The sequence below is a fragment of the Maudiozyma barnettii genome, assembly GCF_903064755.1.
Source record: "Maudiozyma barnettii strain CLIB 1767 genome assembly, contig: KABA2_03, whole genome shotgun sequence".
Lineage (NCBI taxonomy): Eukaryota > Fungi > Ascomycota > Saccharomycetes > Saccharomycetales > Saccharomycetaceae > Maudiozyma > Maudiozyma barnettii.
In genome coordinates, this window is record NW_024545240.1 from 51899 (window position 1) to 66720 (window position 14822).

General features: G+C 32.6%; 7 protein-coding genes across 7 annotated transcripts; 3 read left to right on the plus strand and 4 right to left on the minus strand.

Moving 5' to 3' along the window:
• Window positions 1-324: 324 nt before the first annotated feature.
• On the minus strand, window positions 325-1278 carry ATP11 (Atp11p; the record flags this gene model as incomplete). Its single annotated transcript, XM_041549491.1, has 1 exon — window positions 325-1278. The coding sequence occupies one exon, from the start codon at window positions 1276-1278 to the stop codon at window positions 325-327; it is 954 nt and encodes a 317-aa protein (XP_041405425.1).
• A 468-nt stretch (window positions 1279-1746) lies between these two features.
• On the plus strand, window positions 1747-3132 carry DAL82 (Dal82p; the record flags this gene model as incomplete). The annotated part of the gene is made up of 1 exon (XM_041549492.1): window positions 1747-3132. The coding sequence occupies one exon, from the start codon at window positions 1747-1749 to the stop codon at window positions 3130-3132; it is 1386 nt and encodes a 461-aa protein (XP_041405426.1).
• A 571-nt stretch (window positions 3133-3703) lies between these two features.
• On the plus strand, window positions 3704-7546 carry KABA2_03S00638 (uncharacterized protein; the record flags this gene model as incomplete). Its single annotated transcript, XM_041549493.1, has 1 exon — window positions 3704-7546. The coding sequence occupies one exon, from the start codon at window positions 3704-3706 to the stop codon at window positions 7544-7546; it is 3843 nt and encodes a 1280-aa protein (XP_041405427.1).
• A 110-nt stretch (window positions 7547-7656) lies between these two features.
• Window positions 7657-8763, minus strand: LIN1 (U5 snRNP complex subunit LIN1; the record flags this gene model as incomplete). The annotated part of the gene is made up of 1 exon (XM_041549494.1): window positions 7657-8763. The coding sequence occupies one exon, from the start codon at window positions 8761-8763 to the stop codon at window positions 7657-7659; it is 1107 nt and encodes a 368-aa protein (XP_041405428.1).
• A 363-nt stretch (window positions 8764-9126) lies between these two features.
• SKP2 (putative SCF ubiquitin ligase complex subunit SKP2) lies at window positions 9127-11472 on the minus strand (the record flags this gene model as incomplete). The annotated part of the gene is made up of 1 exon (XM_041549495.1): window positions 9127-11472. One exon carries the CDS (start codon window positions 11470-11472, stop codon window positions 9127-9129), a length of 2346 nt encoding a protein of 781 aa, XP_041405429.1.
• Window positions 11473-11993: 521 nt separating this feature from the next.
• On the minus strand, window positions 11994-12608 carry ZIM17 (Zim17p; the record flags this gene model as incomplete). Its single annotated transcript, XM_041549496.1, has 1 exon — window positions 11994-12608. The coding sequence occupies one exon, from the start codon at window positions 12606-12608 to the stop codon at window positions 11994-11996; it is 615 nt and encodes a 204-aa protein (XP_041405430.1).
• Window positions 12609-13225: 617 nt separating this feature from the next.
• STB1 (Stb1p) lies at window positions 13226-14500 on the plus strand (the record flags this gene model as incomplete). Its single annotated transcript, XM_041549497.1, has 1 exon — window positions 13226-14500. One exon carries the CDS (start codon window positions 13226-13228, stop codon window positions 14498-14500), a length of 1275 nt encoding a protein of 424 aa, XP_041405431.1.
• Between the last annotated feature and the right edge of the window lie 322 nt (window positions 14501-14822).

Sequence of the window (14822 nt, forward strand, 5' to 3'; positions counted from 1 at the left end):
AGTGGATTTCTCTGTTTTGCTTGTTGTTCTTATATAGGCAGAGTCATTGAAAGACATGATGAGCTGAAATTTTTATTTTATTTTCATTTTCTATTTTGACTGTTCGCTGCTCCTTTCCGTGTACGTTTAAAACTGTGTAAAGCACTAAAACAATGAGATGATCAGACTCTATTGAGGTCTTTTCTGCTCATGTATATATAGATGTGTTGATTATTTGAATATGTAGATGTTAAATTTGGAAGGCAGGATATTTATATTTATAATTATTTACAAAAAGATGGTAGGTACAGATCGCTGATCTACATGGTAGAACTAGATAATGTTTCAATTTTCCAAAGATTGGGCCAATTCGATTAGAGTATCAACATTAAAGTCAGGAGACCCTTTGGTGAACCCATTTAATAGCTTGATTCTTTTCTTTGCAATGTCCGTGTCTTCTCCAAGAGCTCCATAGAATCGTTGTATATTTAATAATAACAGTTGAGCATCATGTGGTTTGATATTTGAATTTGGTTCAATAGTACCCTTCATTAACACGATGTTTTTGTCCTTGGAGAGATCTGTGAAAAATTCCAAAGTTGTGTGAGGTCTGGCGTATTGATTATGTAATTTAAACTCTTCTAATGAAGTTAATATACAATGGACAGTGGTGGGTCCAACAAATTGCCATTGAATATAATGAAGTTCCATTCCATCCTTCTTGATGGAGTTGTCATTGGCGACTTCTACTTCAGGTTCTAATTGTCTAGGTAAAGGTAATACAAAAATAGGGTTAGTTCTGATATGTTTGTACATTCTGTCATATATTTCATTACTTACTACAGCTGACATAACGTTTTCGTTGGAACCCCATTTAGCTCTCCATAAAAATTCAATTTCTTCTGCAGATAGAGTTTTTACTTTGTTCAAATTCAAAAATGAATCAAGGGTCTTATATGGGGCTTGTTTCAAATTGGGATCAATGGCAGGTTGTGGTTTGGTTATCTTTCCCATAGTACCCTCTTGAGACGCTTCATATTCTTCAAGTTCTTTCAGAGGATCAATCTTGTTCAATTGTCGTTTTTTCTCGTCAATAGTATCCTTCAAGTGTTCCTTCAATTCTTCAACAGATTGAAAGCCAAGTCTCTTAGCATTATTCAGTAATTTATCTCTATATTTTTGTTCCACGTCCGATGCATAGTAACGAATCCCATGGAAAAGTAGGTTCTTTTGAGCAAACACTCGTAGAGGGTTGTAACCTATAACCCCACGTCTAACGACAAGCCTTACTAACGACATTCTCACTCCTCAAGCTTAATTTTGTTAATTACAGATCTGCTTATCAGTTTTTCGACGGATTAGATCACTTAACTGACAGTAATATGTATCTATCTTGCTAACTTTCTATCGCTTTTGTTGGGTTTTGAGTAGTTCATGTTCCTCTTCTCTGTATGTGTGTTTTTTTAAATCTGTTAAGGTCATTTTTACTAAAAGTGCAAAAAACCCTAACGTTTACAACGGTCCGATATAGTCCTAAACACACAAATTTGTATGCAATAGAGGAGTTAGGGTTTTATCTACTGATAAGGAACCGTTTGGCTGAAGAGACGGAGAGAGTCATCTCTAAACTGTAATCAGATATAAAGTGATGAGTTGCTTCGAAAACGTTTACTTCAAACAGAGAATAGCTAATAATCGGCGAATTGGTATATCAATTATAATAATTATAATCTGGATATTGTGTAGGTTTTTTTGAAATCTGGGGAGATGTCATTTAAGAGTTCAAAGTCTATGGAGTCCATTGATCTGCTTGTGGAATTGTTGGAGGCGCATAAACCACACTTGAAGCCATACTCTGAAAGGTTGAAAAGTTGGATAGATTTGTTAGAAGAATATAATGACGTCGCTGGTACACATTATAAGCAGTCTAGGACTTTGAAGAAAAGGTTTGAAAGAGTTGTCGACGCGTATCGAGTGGATAAAAGTCTACCAACATGTCAAAATGTAGATTTATTGTCTAAATTGATCGATGAGTATAATAAGCCTTATAGGTTGTTACAGAAGTCAGATTATGGACAAACTAATGTGAGTAATCATCCTCATCAAAATATACAAGTGGATCCATCGTTATACATTACACAAATAAGTACAGAAGAAAATGAAAATGAAAATATAGATTCACAACATGATAATGGGAAAATCAATTCAAGTACGTTTATTCAATCACAGTATGATAACCCAATGCAAACAATCCGTGAAGAAGAGAATGAACCAATTCGTAATGTTAATGGAAATCAACCTCATACAATTAGAAAGAAATTGAAACAAGCAAAAGGCAGGGTAGAAAAGATTTCAGAGATCACAACTGATGGAACAAGATCTCGTACAATTAATGATATCAATAATTTTAATATGGATGATTTATTACGATCTGAAGAACAGAGCAAAGAATCGTCAACACAACCTTTACCCTTAGATACAATTGCATTAGGGATGCCAAGAACATACGAAGAGTCTGATGACAAAGGTTGTTCATCAGATAGTGCTGTAACGCCTGCTGTCATGACAAGGCCTGCGCGGTATAATCCGACTTCCTCTAATAGTACAAATAAATCAAGGCCAACGTATTATCAGAGTATTAAAACGAATCCCCCAAAATCTATTTTTATTATTGATCAAAACAATAAATTGGTAGAATTGACTTCTTTAAATAGTTCCAATATTGTTACGACCAGCACGACGTCAGAACCGGAACAGACACGTTCAAAAGTAAATGATTACAATGGAACGAATAATTTTATAACTCACAATGAGTTACCAGCAACCATATCATTGGGTGCAAATTCATTGATGCAGTCAACAAGACAAGGAAAAGTATCCTCTTCGAAGCGACACGATAAGTCTTTGAATCCGTTGAAGTTCGCATCTTCATCCACATCATCATCATCATCATCATCACATTCACAAGAATCTCAGTTTCTGACAGAATTGAACGGTATTAGAAAGGAACAACAGAATTTCCAGAATATGATTACAGCAAGGCTAGATACAATTACAGATTTGCTTTTAAAAGTAATGCATAAGGCGAAACCAATAGCAACGAGCAGTAAAACTCCAGCCAGAACAAAAAATATACACCAATCGCATAGATGACATATCTTCATTTGCTATCACATCATTAAATATCTAACTAGCTATTACGAGCACTTCTTATTGACCTAGTAATATCCCTCCAACCAATGCAATCTTCGATGTTTTGTTTCAATTAAAATGGAGTTTCCCTTATTGAAAAGAAAGATCGCCGCATGTTTCTTCCGCTTAACTAAGGGCGGAGGAAGAGGTTTGAGGATAGTGCAAAACAAAGGAAGTTTCTGAACCAATAACCTCCAAATGGTGGTTACTGAAATTTGGGGAAAGGTTTTCCTTTGCCATGTAGTTTCAACCGTAACATATAACTATCAACTTCTCCTTTGTTGGTTTGGTGACAAATAGAATAATTGTAATCGTTATTGACATATAGTTACTTACACGTATATATCTAGTTTATCATATTCAGTTGAAGAAATACACACAGCTACATCAAAGGACCTGCATACAACAGGGTTTAACATTTGGCTAATTTTTAATGTTATTATTTTGTGTATTGAATAACTAAACAAACTATTAAACTAATTATCTTTTATCCTATAACTATCAGAAGTTAAGATTATTTGATTCTACAACTATGACTATGACTACAAGTAATTCTTCTGAGAAAACATCGACGTCTAATCCCAGTTCTAGTAACTCTAGTGGTGGAACAAAAGTCCCTGGAAGTAAGACTTATGGCAAATATATGCAAGTGGTGACAAGTGCGTTTAATGAAGCTATTATTGATTCACCCACATTTAGAGCTTCTGTCAATTATTATGATTCAAAAGTGAATGAACTACAAGAATGGTTGGGGAATACCTTGGATTATATCGAGTATAAATATACTAAACCAAAGACTGAAATTCAAAAGGTTCAGGGGGTTCTTTTACAAAGTATTCTGCCGAGTCCAACCTTATTAAGCAATGGTTTGGTCTCAAGTCAATCTCAGGCACCAACTGTAGCGGAAGAGTTCGGAAAGAATTATTCAGAATTTATTAGTACTTTGGAAGGTATTGCACTATTAGAAGAGAAGAGTTATTCAGAGACTTTGTTAGGTTTACAAGTTGGAGCCATTGAACCATATTTGGCAAAACGTAAGGACTTTGAGGAATGTCAAGAGAAATATGATAATATGATTAATCAAACTCTATCTAAACCAGGATCCAATTCAAATACTAAAGCGTCTTATTTAAAGGATGAAGAAGAGAAGTTGTTTGTATTAAGGAAAGAATATGTTGAGGCATCATTTTCATTGGTATGGGCAATTGTCACGTTGAGACTTGGGATGGATAAATTTATGGTAGAAATTATAGGTCAGTTTAATAAAAAAAACGTTTACACTTTCAAAGAAGATGGGAAACAAGTTAATTTATCACCTATTATTAATCATCGTTTCCATAGTTATTTCAAATGGGTTAAATATTCCATGTCCTCATTCAACAGTCTTCATGAAAACATGTCTCAAGGAAAAGAGAGAGTATACAAGAAATTGATAAAGGATATCACACCTTCAACAGATCAAAAGGATTACATATTAGCAAGTTTGGATGGATTTAGAGATATATCTCCAACTACTTACCTAAGTAAACCAGTGATGAAAAATGGTTGGCTTTTAATGAAGACTAGTGTGGGCCCCTCTGCTCTTACACTTTGGGTTAAAAGATGGTGTTCTGTGGATGAATTTATGTTTGGAATGTTCCTATTATCAGCAAATAAGTCTTATGTTGAAGAGACGGACAAATTTGGGATTTCTTTGATTACTCTACATTATCCAATCGAGTCTAGCAGACGATTTTGTTTTAACTTGGAAATTACAAGGAGAAATAGTAAAGCAAACCCAATGATTATCACTTTTCAAGCAAAAAATGTGTCACAATTGAGAGAGTGGATACTTGCATTCACCAAGTCCAAATTAAAATTCGAAACATTTATGAAGGATAAATCAAAGAAGGATGAAACAGATTGTGGTCTTAGACGCTATTCCCCTAGGTTTGTAGAGTTTGCATCATCAGCCAATACTTATTATGATCAAATCCTTACGACGAAGGATTCAAGTACGATATCGCTAATTGAGTCCTTGAAAGGAATATTGAAACCTGAGCAAATTACAGATACCATCGAACAAAAAACGCAGGCACATAAAGCTATTTCTACTCCCTCACAAACGCAATTAACCCCATTGGCGCTTCTAGCTGGCCCATTTAGAGAAAAATCCTATAGAATGTTAGATGCTATCCAAGCAAATATTTGGGGGTTGAATCCCTTAAACCAAAATGGTGCTGTGTCTGTTAATGAGAGTGATCCAATCCCTATGTCTCATCATACAAAACCAAAGAAACTTATTTTCCCCAAAAATTACACTGATGAGCTCAAATTAGAATATATTCAATTTAAAACACTTTATGAATCAATTAATTATAATTTCTCAAAGAAATATTTAAGCGATGTGAACGAATATGTTCTTCTAAAATTTACTAACGTTTGGTCACTTGACGGTAGGCAAATGTTTATGGGTATTTGTTATCTTACTAAGAAACACATGTATAACTACCTCTCAGCTGGTGGTTTATTCCATCTATCAAGATTACAATTAAATAGATTCGAAGGAGCGGAATTTAATGAGAAGAACAAAAATTTAGTGTATGTACGTCAAAAAGGAGGAGTTACAATCAAACTTAATGTGACACTTTGTAATTACAGAGCGGTAGCTTCGAAAATTCAATATTTAATCGAACTGAATGCTTCAAAAATCGATAAATCTGTGGACGATATATTAGCAAAATTTAATAGTATTGATCGAGTTTACAATGAAATTGCGCAGAAGGAAGAACTTATTAATGACTCTGGGACTAATAATTTAATTAAAACGGAATATAACCTGGGAAAAACATTTTGGAACATGGATCCATCAGAAGAAGAAATTAAAGAAAAAATATATGAAATTCAAAATAATTTTGGAAGGACTTATACCAGAAGTTATGATATTCCCAGTAAAGCTTTATTGCACATAATGTTTGGTGATCACTCGAATGTGTTTCCCAACTCATTATTTTTAGCTGATAAGGAAAGTAACTACAACAAGTCAAAGTATTGGAAACAAGTTCAAGATTCCAATGGAAAAATAGAATTAGAAAGAATTGTTCAGTTTAGACAAAATAGAACAAATAATTTCGTCACTGACAAAGAAAAGTTTGTCTCACTAAAGCAACGTATTACAGAAATGGTGGAGAATAGATATTATGAAATTGAACAAGAGCCAATAATATTGGATATTTCTTTTTGTAGGCCTTTAAAATTAACAGTTTTATACAATATTACTGAATCTCAAAATGCAGAAAACCGTGCTGCCTCAAAACTCAATCTATCGAGTAACGGATGTCGTCTGTATGTTCATTATAAATTAGAGTTTTTGAATGCAGATGATATTTGCTTCTTTGAGAAATATACTCAAAATCTTGTTTTCCGCATAACAGAAATGGAATTCAGTTTTGTCAGAAGATCAATACATTATTATTTGGAAAAAATTGGATCTCATGGACATGTTACAAAAGCAATAAAACTTTGTGGTTTATTGGGTGTGACTATGGATGAAAAAATACAATATGAAAAGAATGAGAGTATACCTAGTGCTGACGATTTTCAGCTTCCGGGCCAACTAAGCGGTGATGAATCCGAGACTGCGAGGAATGACTCTACAGATAATGCTCCAACCGGAATGATTGGTCTTAAAAATACGAACAGCAATAAGACTGGAGGTAAAAATGTTTTGAATTCAAAGTATGAGAGTTTACCGGTTATAAGGTATGATTGGAACTTGCTAACAAGAATTTCCTTCACACTTTTGATTTACAAAGTGATTAATGTGGTTTTTATTTCTCTAAGATTTATTCTACTGGGGATATCGTTTGGTATAAAATGTATAAAATGCATTAATTATGTTTTGTTATGTGGGTTAATCATTTCTATTCTATTAAACGTAACTTTAACAGCAAGATCGACGATATCATATTGGTCTGTCCGCAAGGCGAACCATATATTTGACGATGTCTTAAAAGGGAAAGATAATTCATCCATGGCAAAGAGTATTTCATTGAAAGATTTGGATATTTTAACTGATTATTTAAGTGGTTCTAACAGCGATGTTGTGTTTAAAAAATATAAAGAGCAATCTGCATCTAAGGAAAATAAATACAGAAATACAAGATCCGAAATTGGTGCAAGGAGAAATGATCTGTTAATCGAACTTAGAATATTAAAGGGTATGGAAAAAGAATTAGTTCAAGGTGATTATAGATCTTTTTTAATGGGAGAAATCGAAAATTGTAAGAGGGTTACAGTAGAATTTCCATTGATTTGGGAGGATGATGAGCAGTTGCAAAACTATTGTAACATTTGCTATGAAGAGTATGAAAATTTAAATATTGAAATTCTGTGAATGTTATAATTGGTATCCAATTACAAATGTTTATTTTGTAATTTGTAATTAAATGGTATTGGATTATATAAATATTATGTAAAGAAGACACAAACAATAACGTATTCATATTACGAAAAATCTAAACATGAAATGTGTATCCAATTTTCAAATTTGTCATCATCATTTTTGAATTTTACCAATACTTTCCCCTTAAAATAGCTTCTATTCCAATTCTTCATCTCTGTTGTTGAATAGCTTTCATGTACAACATCTAGATTTTTCATCCATTTGAAGCACCACAATTTATTCTGTGGGTCATCTGGAGGTAACTCGGATAATGATTCTTCTTTTATTAATCTTGATATATCCTCCCTTGTGAGCTGGTATATGTTTTCAAAGTTTTTTTGTTCAAGAATAGTAATTAGATCAGTAACAAAACTGATGCCATTGGAAATATAATTTTTATCGATTTCATCCTTAGTTGTCTTTCTGATTTTATTTAAATCACCTAATGTAGTTAATATAGTCCCTTTATTTTTAATAAAATATTTCAGATGAACTAAGGCATCTTCAGCCATGTAATGCCTCGTCCGTTTTCTTAACTCTCGAGTTTGTTTCTTAGTATATGCAGATTGTTTCTCTTTTGATAGTTGAACTTCGTGTACATCTGAGGTGCTATCAATCCATTTGTCTTGTTCATGTGAAGAATCATTTTCGGAATCATTTTTCCTTATGAAATATCCATCTTTATCAAAATTTCCATTTTCGATATCGTTATCAAGATTAAAAGCTTCAATTTCAATTCCATCATCGTTAGTCATTATGTTTTCAGTTTGGTTATCAGAGTCTTCTTGTCGAAGATCATTTAATTCATTGCTTTGGTTGAATTTTTCTATATCCATCAATAATGAGTTGCTTGGGTATGTGACATCCGTTTTCGAGTCTGCCATTTCTTTATTTGTCTTATCTTCATTAGAATTATTATCAGATGCAAACATGTCACTCTCTTCATCATCATTATCAGATTGTCCTTTGTTTTGATTAGCTATGTTTACTTGCTGATTAGTTGTATTGTCATCGCTTGAATCTACCTCAACATCAGGATCCGAATCCGAGTCATAAGAAGAAAGTAACTTTAAGCTGCCCTTAGACTTGACTTTTTTTGTAAAACCAGCTTCCTCATTTATGTCATTTTCTTTTGTTAATTGCCTTTTTCTTGAGTATTTGTTGGACATCTTACATTTATTTCTTAGATAATGATCAGATAGTTATTAGAATAGTATGGCCCAGTTGCATAATTCTGTTTAGAATCTTCTACAATCTTTGTAGTACTTGTTTAAGCTAATGTATCCTTTTTGTCGAAGATTAGTTTCTATCAGAAAGGGAATTTAAAGCTTGTTAATTGTTGTAATCATTCTTTCTCTTCAAAGATTCTTGTTTACATAGAATATGTTTACGCGAGCAAGTAACGTTCCACATTTTCATATGAATATTAAACTAAACTAAACATAAAAAATTGTTTTAGGATATTGGAAAATATCCTAAAACAGATAAAATTAAATATAGACATAATTTTATAAATGACAATTACATACGTTTTATATGCGTGATGGTGTTACAATATTAGAGTTGCTTTTCTTCCTTTGTTCTATGGTGGACAAACCATATGAGTACAGCACATAGCCGTCCCTTTCTCTCACTTCAATCGGCACTCTAACGTTTAATACTGGTTTTAGTAATAACTCCCAGTCATATCTTGTCCGTGGAGTACAGAAAAGCCATTTACGCAACAATTGTATCTTCACCGATTTAAACTTGGATAATTGCTTTAAGAAACAATACAAGTTTATATTTGGAATATCCATGAAATTTTGATAATTCTGGAAATTATTAAAGATATTGTCAATATCCAAGTTATCTATAAAACTTTCCATATCAAGGTCCGTATGTTCTGGTTTTTTCTTAAGCTGAATTAGACATTCCTTTAAGCAACTTACAACCGATTCGTCCCATTGATAATTTGTATTTGGTAATGATTCATTATTGGTATTATGTAATTCATCTTCATGGATGTCATTTTGATGATATGCAATCAAGGTTTCCTGATCGTTGGAGAGAATTTTATTTAATACTTTTTCCCAATAATCTAATGGTGATAATGGGAAAACATTGGTGAAAGGAATATTTATGACGTTAATATTTACATTACGGGAAGGAATTCTTTCAAAGAGTTTTTTGAAATAATGATAACAATAATGGAAACTTGGGATCCTTGTCATATGAAAAAATTCACTTTGAGATTGAGTAATCATTGAAGGTTTCTTTGCAGTCATTGCTGAACTTTTATCGATTGTTGTCCTTGAAATATAGTTAAGGTTTAATGACAACACCACAGCTGTAGTAGGTGGTGGGACTTGTAAAATATGTCGCACTGGTTTATCTAATAAAGTTTCTGCCACCGATGCCGTATCGTCTTCATCAAACGCTTGGTCATTAATTTCTTTGTAATAATAATCATCATTTACCAAAGAAGTGTGTGTAAAACATCTACTATTACAATCTATTGTCAAATCTTTCAATGCAGGGAAACAATTACAAAGTAAGAGATCAAATTTACTTGTAAGGCTTAATAAACTTACATTTGTAACACTTTGGAAATAGCTATGGAACAGTCTTAAGATACCATTTCCTGGCACTATGTGACATTTTCTCAGAGTTAGTGTATTGTAAGTAGAATGCAAATCATAGATATCCTTTTGTGAAGAAGATTTTTGTTCTTTTCTTATATATAACGGAAGAAATTCCATAGGTGTGTCTAATGACTCTGTGTCTATAATTACGTTATCTAATATCAATTCATTAATAATACCAAAACAACAAAGCATGTTAAACCTCAATGGGACAATCGGAACATTTCTTTTAGTCGAATCAGATATGGCTTGGATCTCCAAAGTTTTAAACCTTTGCAAAGAATAAAATTTTCTTTCATAATCGTTTAAGAATTCAGGTGATATTTGGAATGATCGTAAGTCGTTATTATTTAAAGATTGTTGTCCCTTTATAATTTTCCTGAAGAAATCCTTTGAGCCATCATTGAATGCTGAATACCACAATGGAATTTTGAAGCTTGGTTCTACTTTACTTAATATAATATGTGATAAATTTGGCAAATAGTCTATTATATCTAGCATCAATTCAATATACGTGTAATGGGAATATTTGTATTCGAGTTTATTCAAGGTTTCCAAAAATTCCAAAGTTCGTTTATTTAATTTTGTACTATCATTAGATAAGAATGGAGAATGTGTACTTAATCTTTCATTGGTATATTGTGATGTATCATGTGAATTGTTTATGACTGATTTTTTATTATCTGTATTTGTTGATCTAACTTTTGGAGATGAGGTAATTGGGTTAGCTGTGTATGAGTAAGATCCTCCAATAACAGAATGATCTGCACCCTTTTTGCTATGATATTTGCTATATTTTAGTAAAGAATCCTGACATTGAGGATTAATAAAATCAATAGTTTGTGTTAAAAACCTTGCGTTTTGAGATCCACTTGTAACAGATGATATTGAATTTATAGTATGAAACTCCGAATGTATTAATGCATTAAATCTCAAAAGAGATAATTTGGATGTTAATTTAACCACTTTATAAAGACAATTATCCGAAATGATTCGATAAAGGAATGAATTTACTAAACAAAGTGTTGTAAGCGTTTTATTATCTAGATCTTCAAGGATCATGAGTAATATCTTTTCAGGTAAGCTTAGAAGACCCGACACATCTACTAATTTCAAATTTGAATCAACATTAGTATCAGTATGATCTTCAAAGCATCGTTGTTCTTCTGGAGGTTCGGTTTGACTCAAATCTCTATATTTTGTAGAATTCTTTAGAAAGTTCTTGGATTTACCTAGCAACTGCAATCGCCGCATCTAATCTGTAATGATATTATTGTATATTTAAGGGTATCTGTTATAAATCGATGTTGTGACGTTTATTCTTAAAATATGAGAGGTACCAGTAGGCAACTCGATGTTTTCTTTATTTTATCCTAGCACAATAGCGCCCTTTTATTTATCTGTCTATTTAATTCTTGGTCAATAACAAAAAAAGAGTAAAATAAAATAGGATTATCGACAGTAAAGTATATCGTATCATTGATTACGTACTTTTCAGCACATAAAATATTCTTTTGAAGAGCTTTGGCTCTTCTGTCAAAAGTTATCTTATATTATAAATTAGAATATTATAATCAATGACTGTTCTCTATTCGACCCTCTTTGTATTTACAGTACGGCAACGCAGGGCAAAATAAGAAAATTCATAATGAGTCACGTGTAATTTGACTCTTTACTGTGGATGTCCACATTAAATCAGCTTATCCAATCCAAGGCTTTATCGTTTTTTTGGCCGTTGCTATATACTTCTATATATATATATATATCTGTCTTGTCTATTTTGTGTTGTTCTTGTTCTTATCAGGAGTCTCCAAGGATGGCGCTGGTAGTCGATGTATATCTTTATTATTCAATTTATTCTCCTTTAAATCATTTGGAGCATCCTTAGCGTAATGTCCTATTAAGCTCTTTAAAGAATCAGGTATGTCATCAAATACAAGATCGTCGGTAGATTGAGAGACAGTCTCGCCCTTTGCTTTCATTATATCCTCGATCGTGATATGATTATCATTGAAGATCTTCAAATGATCAGCTATCAGATGTCTATTGTTACATTTGGGGCACTTCACCATCACTGTACCATGATGGTATGCCTGTTTCGAAATTGTATGCGAGGACCTGTGATCACATTTCTTACAAGTAAACGCTAGCATATATTGAGGCTTTTCTACTTTGAAACTTCCGATATGATGTGGATCCTCATTAGATTTATTGCTATTATTTGATTGCCAGATGTATGGGGCGCCATGAAACCCTCGCGTTTTTAATATAGATGATACGTATGGTATCCCTGTTGAACTAATAGCTTTGACATGTGTACTCTCCAGTAACAACGGTCTCAATTGTCGAGTCACTGAACGTGCTACTCCATTACGACCTAACCTAAACATTTTATAATTTTTTCTTTTCACGTAGTCCTACCCAGGTAAAATTCAAAACAGCAACGCCCTCCTCACCTTACTCTAATATACCTAGTTGAACCTACCTTTCCCAGATTTTATAAGTCTAATTATATAGGATATCTTTCAAATGAAATCAATGGTTTCCCTCCCAACTGAAAGAAAGTCAAAAAACGAACAAATTGAAAAATGCACCTGACGTGATTTGAACGGAGGGCTCTGAGATGAAGCCCTAACTTCAGTTTGTATGTGGGATTGCCCTCATAGGCTGGAAACACGTAGTTAGGGTACGTCGTGTCATGTGATGATATATTATAAATTTCCCCTTTTGGGACACCCAGTTCCACTTCGGTTTCCTGATTAGGAAATTTAATCATTTAAATAGGTAAAGAAGAAAAAAAATTAAATATTTTGGCGAATCCTTCACGATAACTGAATTCAATATTATATATATATGTGTATAGTATTATAAGTAAAAACTAGAATTAGGCACAATTCCAAATTATTTAGCAACAAAGTTTCTATTTGTGTTTATTTTAACGTCAAGTATCGAACTACTAACTTACTACAAACATACTTTATATTTAATTTAATTTTTCGGTTCATATATGACAGAAATGGCTGAAGACAATAGCAATGATCTGGCTTCTAGGATCCTACAGAGAGCTCAAATGGCTCAAATGACGCGTCAATTGAAATTGGGATTGAGTCAAATACCAAAGAATCAAATTAATGATGATACACCTCATGCAACATCTACTAGCAACAATAACAATAACAAGAGAGCTGGTGATAATTTTCTATTAAAGAAGGAAACTTCACCTTTGAAGAAACAATCAACTGAAACCAGTATTAGTACTACTAATAATAATAATCCGAAGAATCTTAATATTAATAAAGAAAAATTTAATAAAAATGAAAATAAGATTATTGGACCTTCTTCACCAAGTTCAAATTCTCCAATGAAAGTTATGCCATCTACTCCAGGAAGGTCAACAAATACAAATAATCATAGATTTCTTACTACACCAAATCAAAAAACGTTTAAGAAAAATAATAATGGTGATAATAGCAGCAATTCTGCAGGTGATGATACAGGTGCAGATTTATTAATGTATTTGGCAACAAGTCCATACACCAAGCCATCCACTTCATCTTCAATAAATCAACATAAATTAAATAATTTCATGAAAATTCCAACAACTCCATCTTCATCGTCCTATTCAAATCATCACAACCCAAATGATGAGGCTATACGATTATCGAATATGAAACCTTCACTTTCTTCGCCACAATCTACTTTCAAAGTTCCTCATTTAGTGGCTCATAATGGAACTTCGTCATTAGCATATCAGGACGTCCTAATGGATTCATCTTCACTTTATATGAATTCTATGCATACATCAAATAATGGAATGAGTCCTCAAAAGAAAAAGATGAGTCCTCAGCAATCTCAGGTACCAACGGCAATACCGACAACACCATCTCGTGAATCAGCTACTACAACTAAATCTGGGAATATAATAAATGGATCAACTAATAATCAAAGAGATCAATTAGGGTTACCAGCAGGAAATAATTCACAATCTAATAATAATAATTCAGGAACTATATTTAATAATTTGAATTTGCTAAAAACACCTAATTTTAATATGGGAGATTATATTCACAATTTATTTAGTCCCTCTCCAAATGTATCAACCAGTCAAGCTAGCCAGTTCAATAATGTAGCTGTAGGCTTGAATAAAACTGGCATGGTGAATGAATCGGCAAGTGATGCATTTAATGGATTATTAGCAGCGTCTTCAAATAAACAACAACAGTCCATTACGACTTCAACATCCACATCAGCATTGGTGGATAAGACTAATAATGACTTATGAAAAATAAGATATTTAAAATTCTGATTTTTCTGGATCTTTTTTGGCTAGTATCTAACACATCATTTAAGAAAGAACTTTAGCAACACAATATAAGTTCTATTTGTTGATCGAATATCTGATTATCATAGTTGTTAGATTCTTTTTTTTTAAAAAAAAATATGTATGGTACAAAGTTGATTTACTGTTTGTTTTATGTAGGTACGTATCTAATTTTTTTTGTCTGTATTCTTAAAATCTAATGGCAATATCTAATTACAGATAACGTAACTGGAATATGTTCAAAAAAACAGAACTAAGATAGTAATTGATATGTTAACGATAA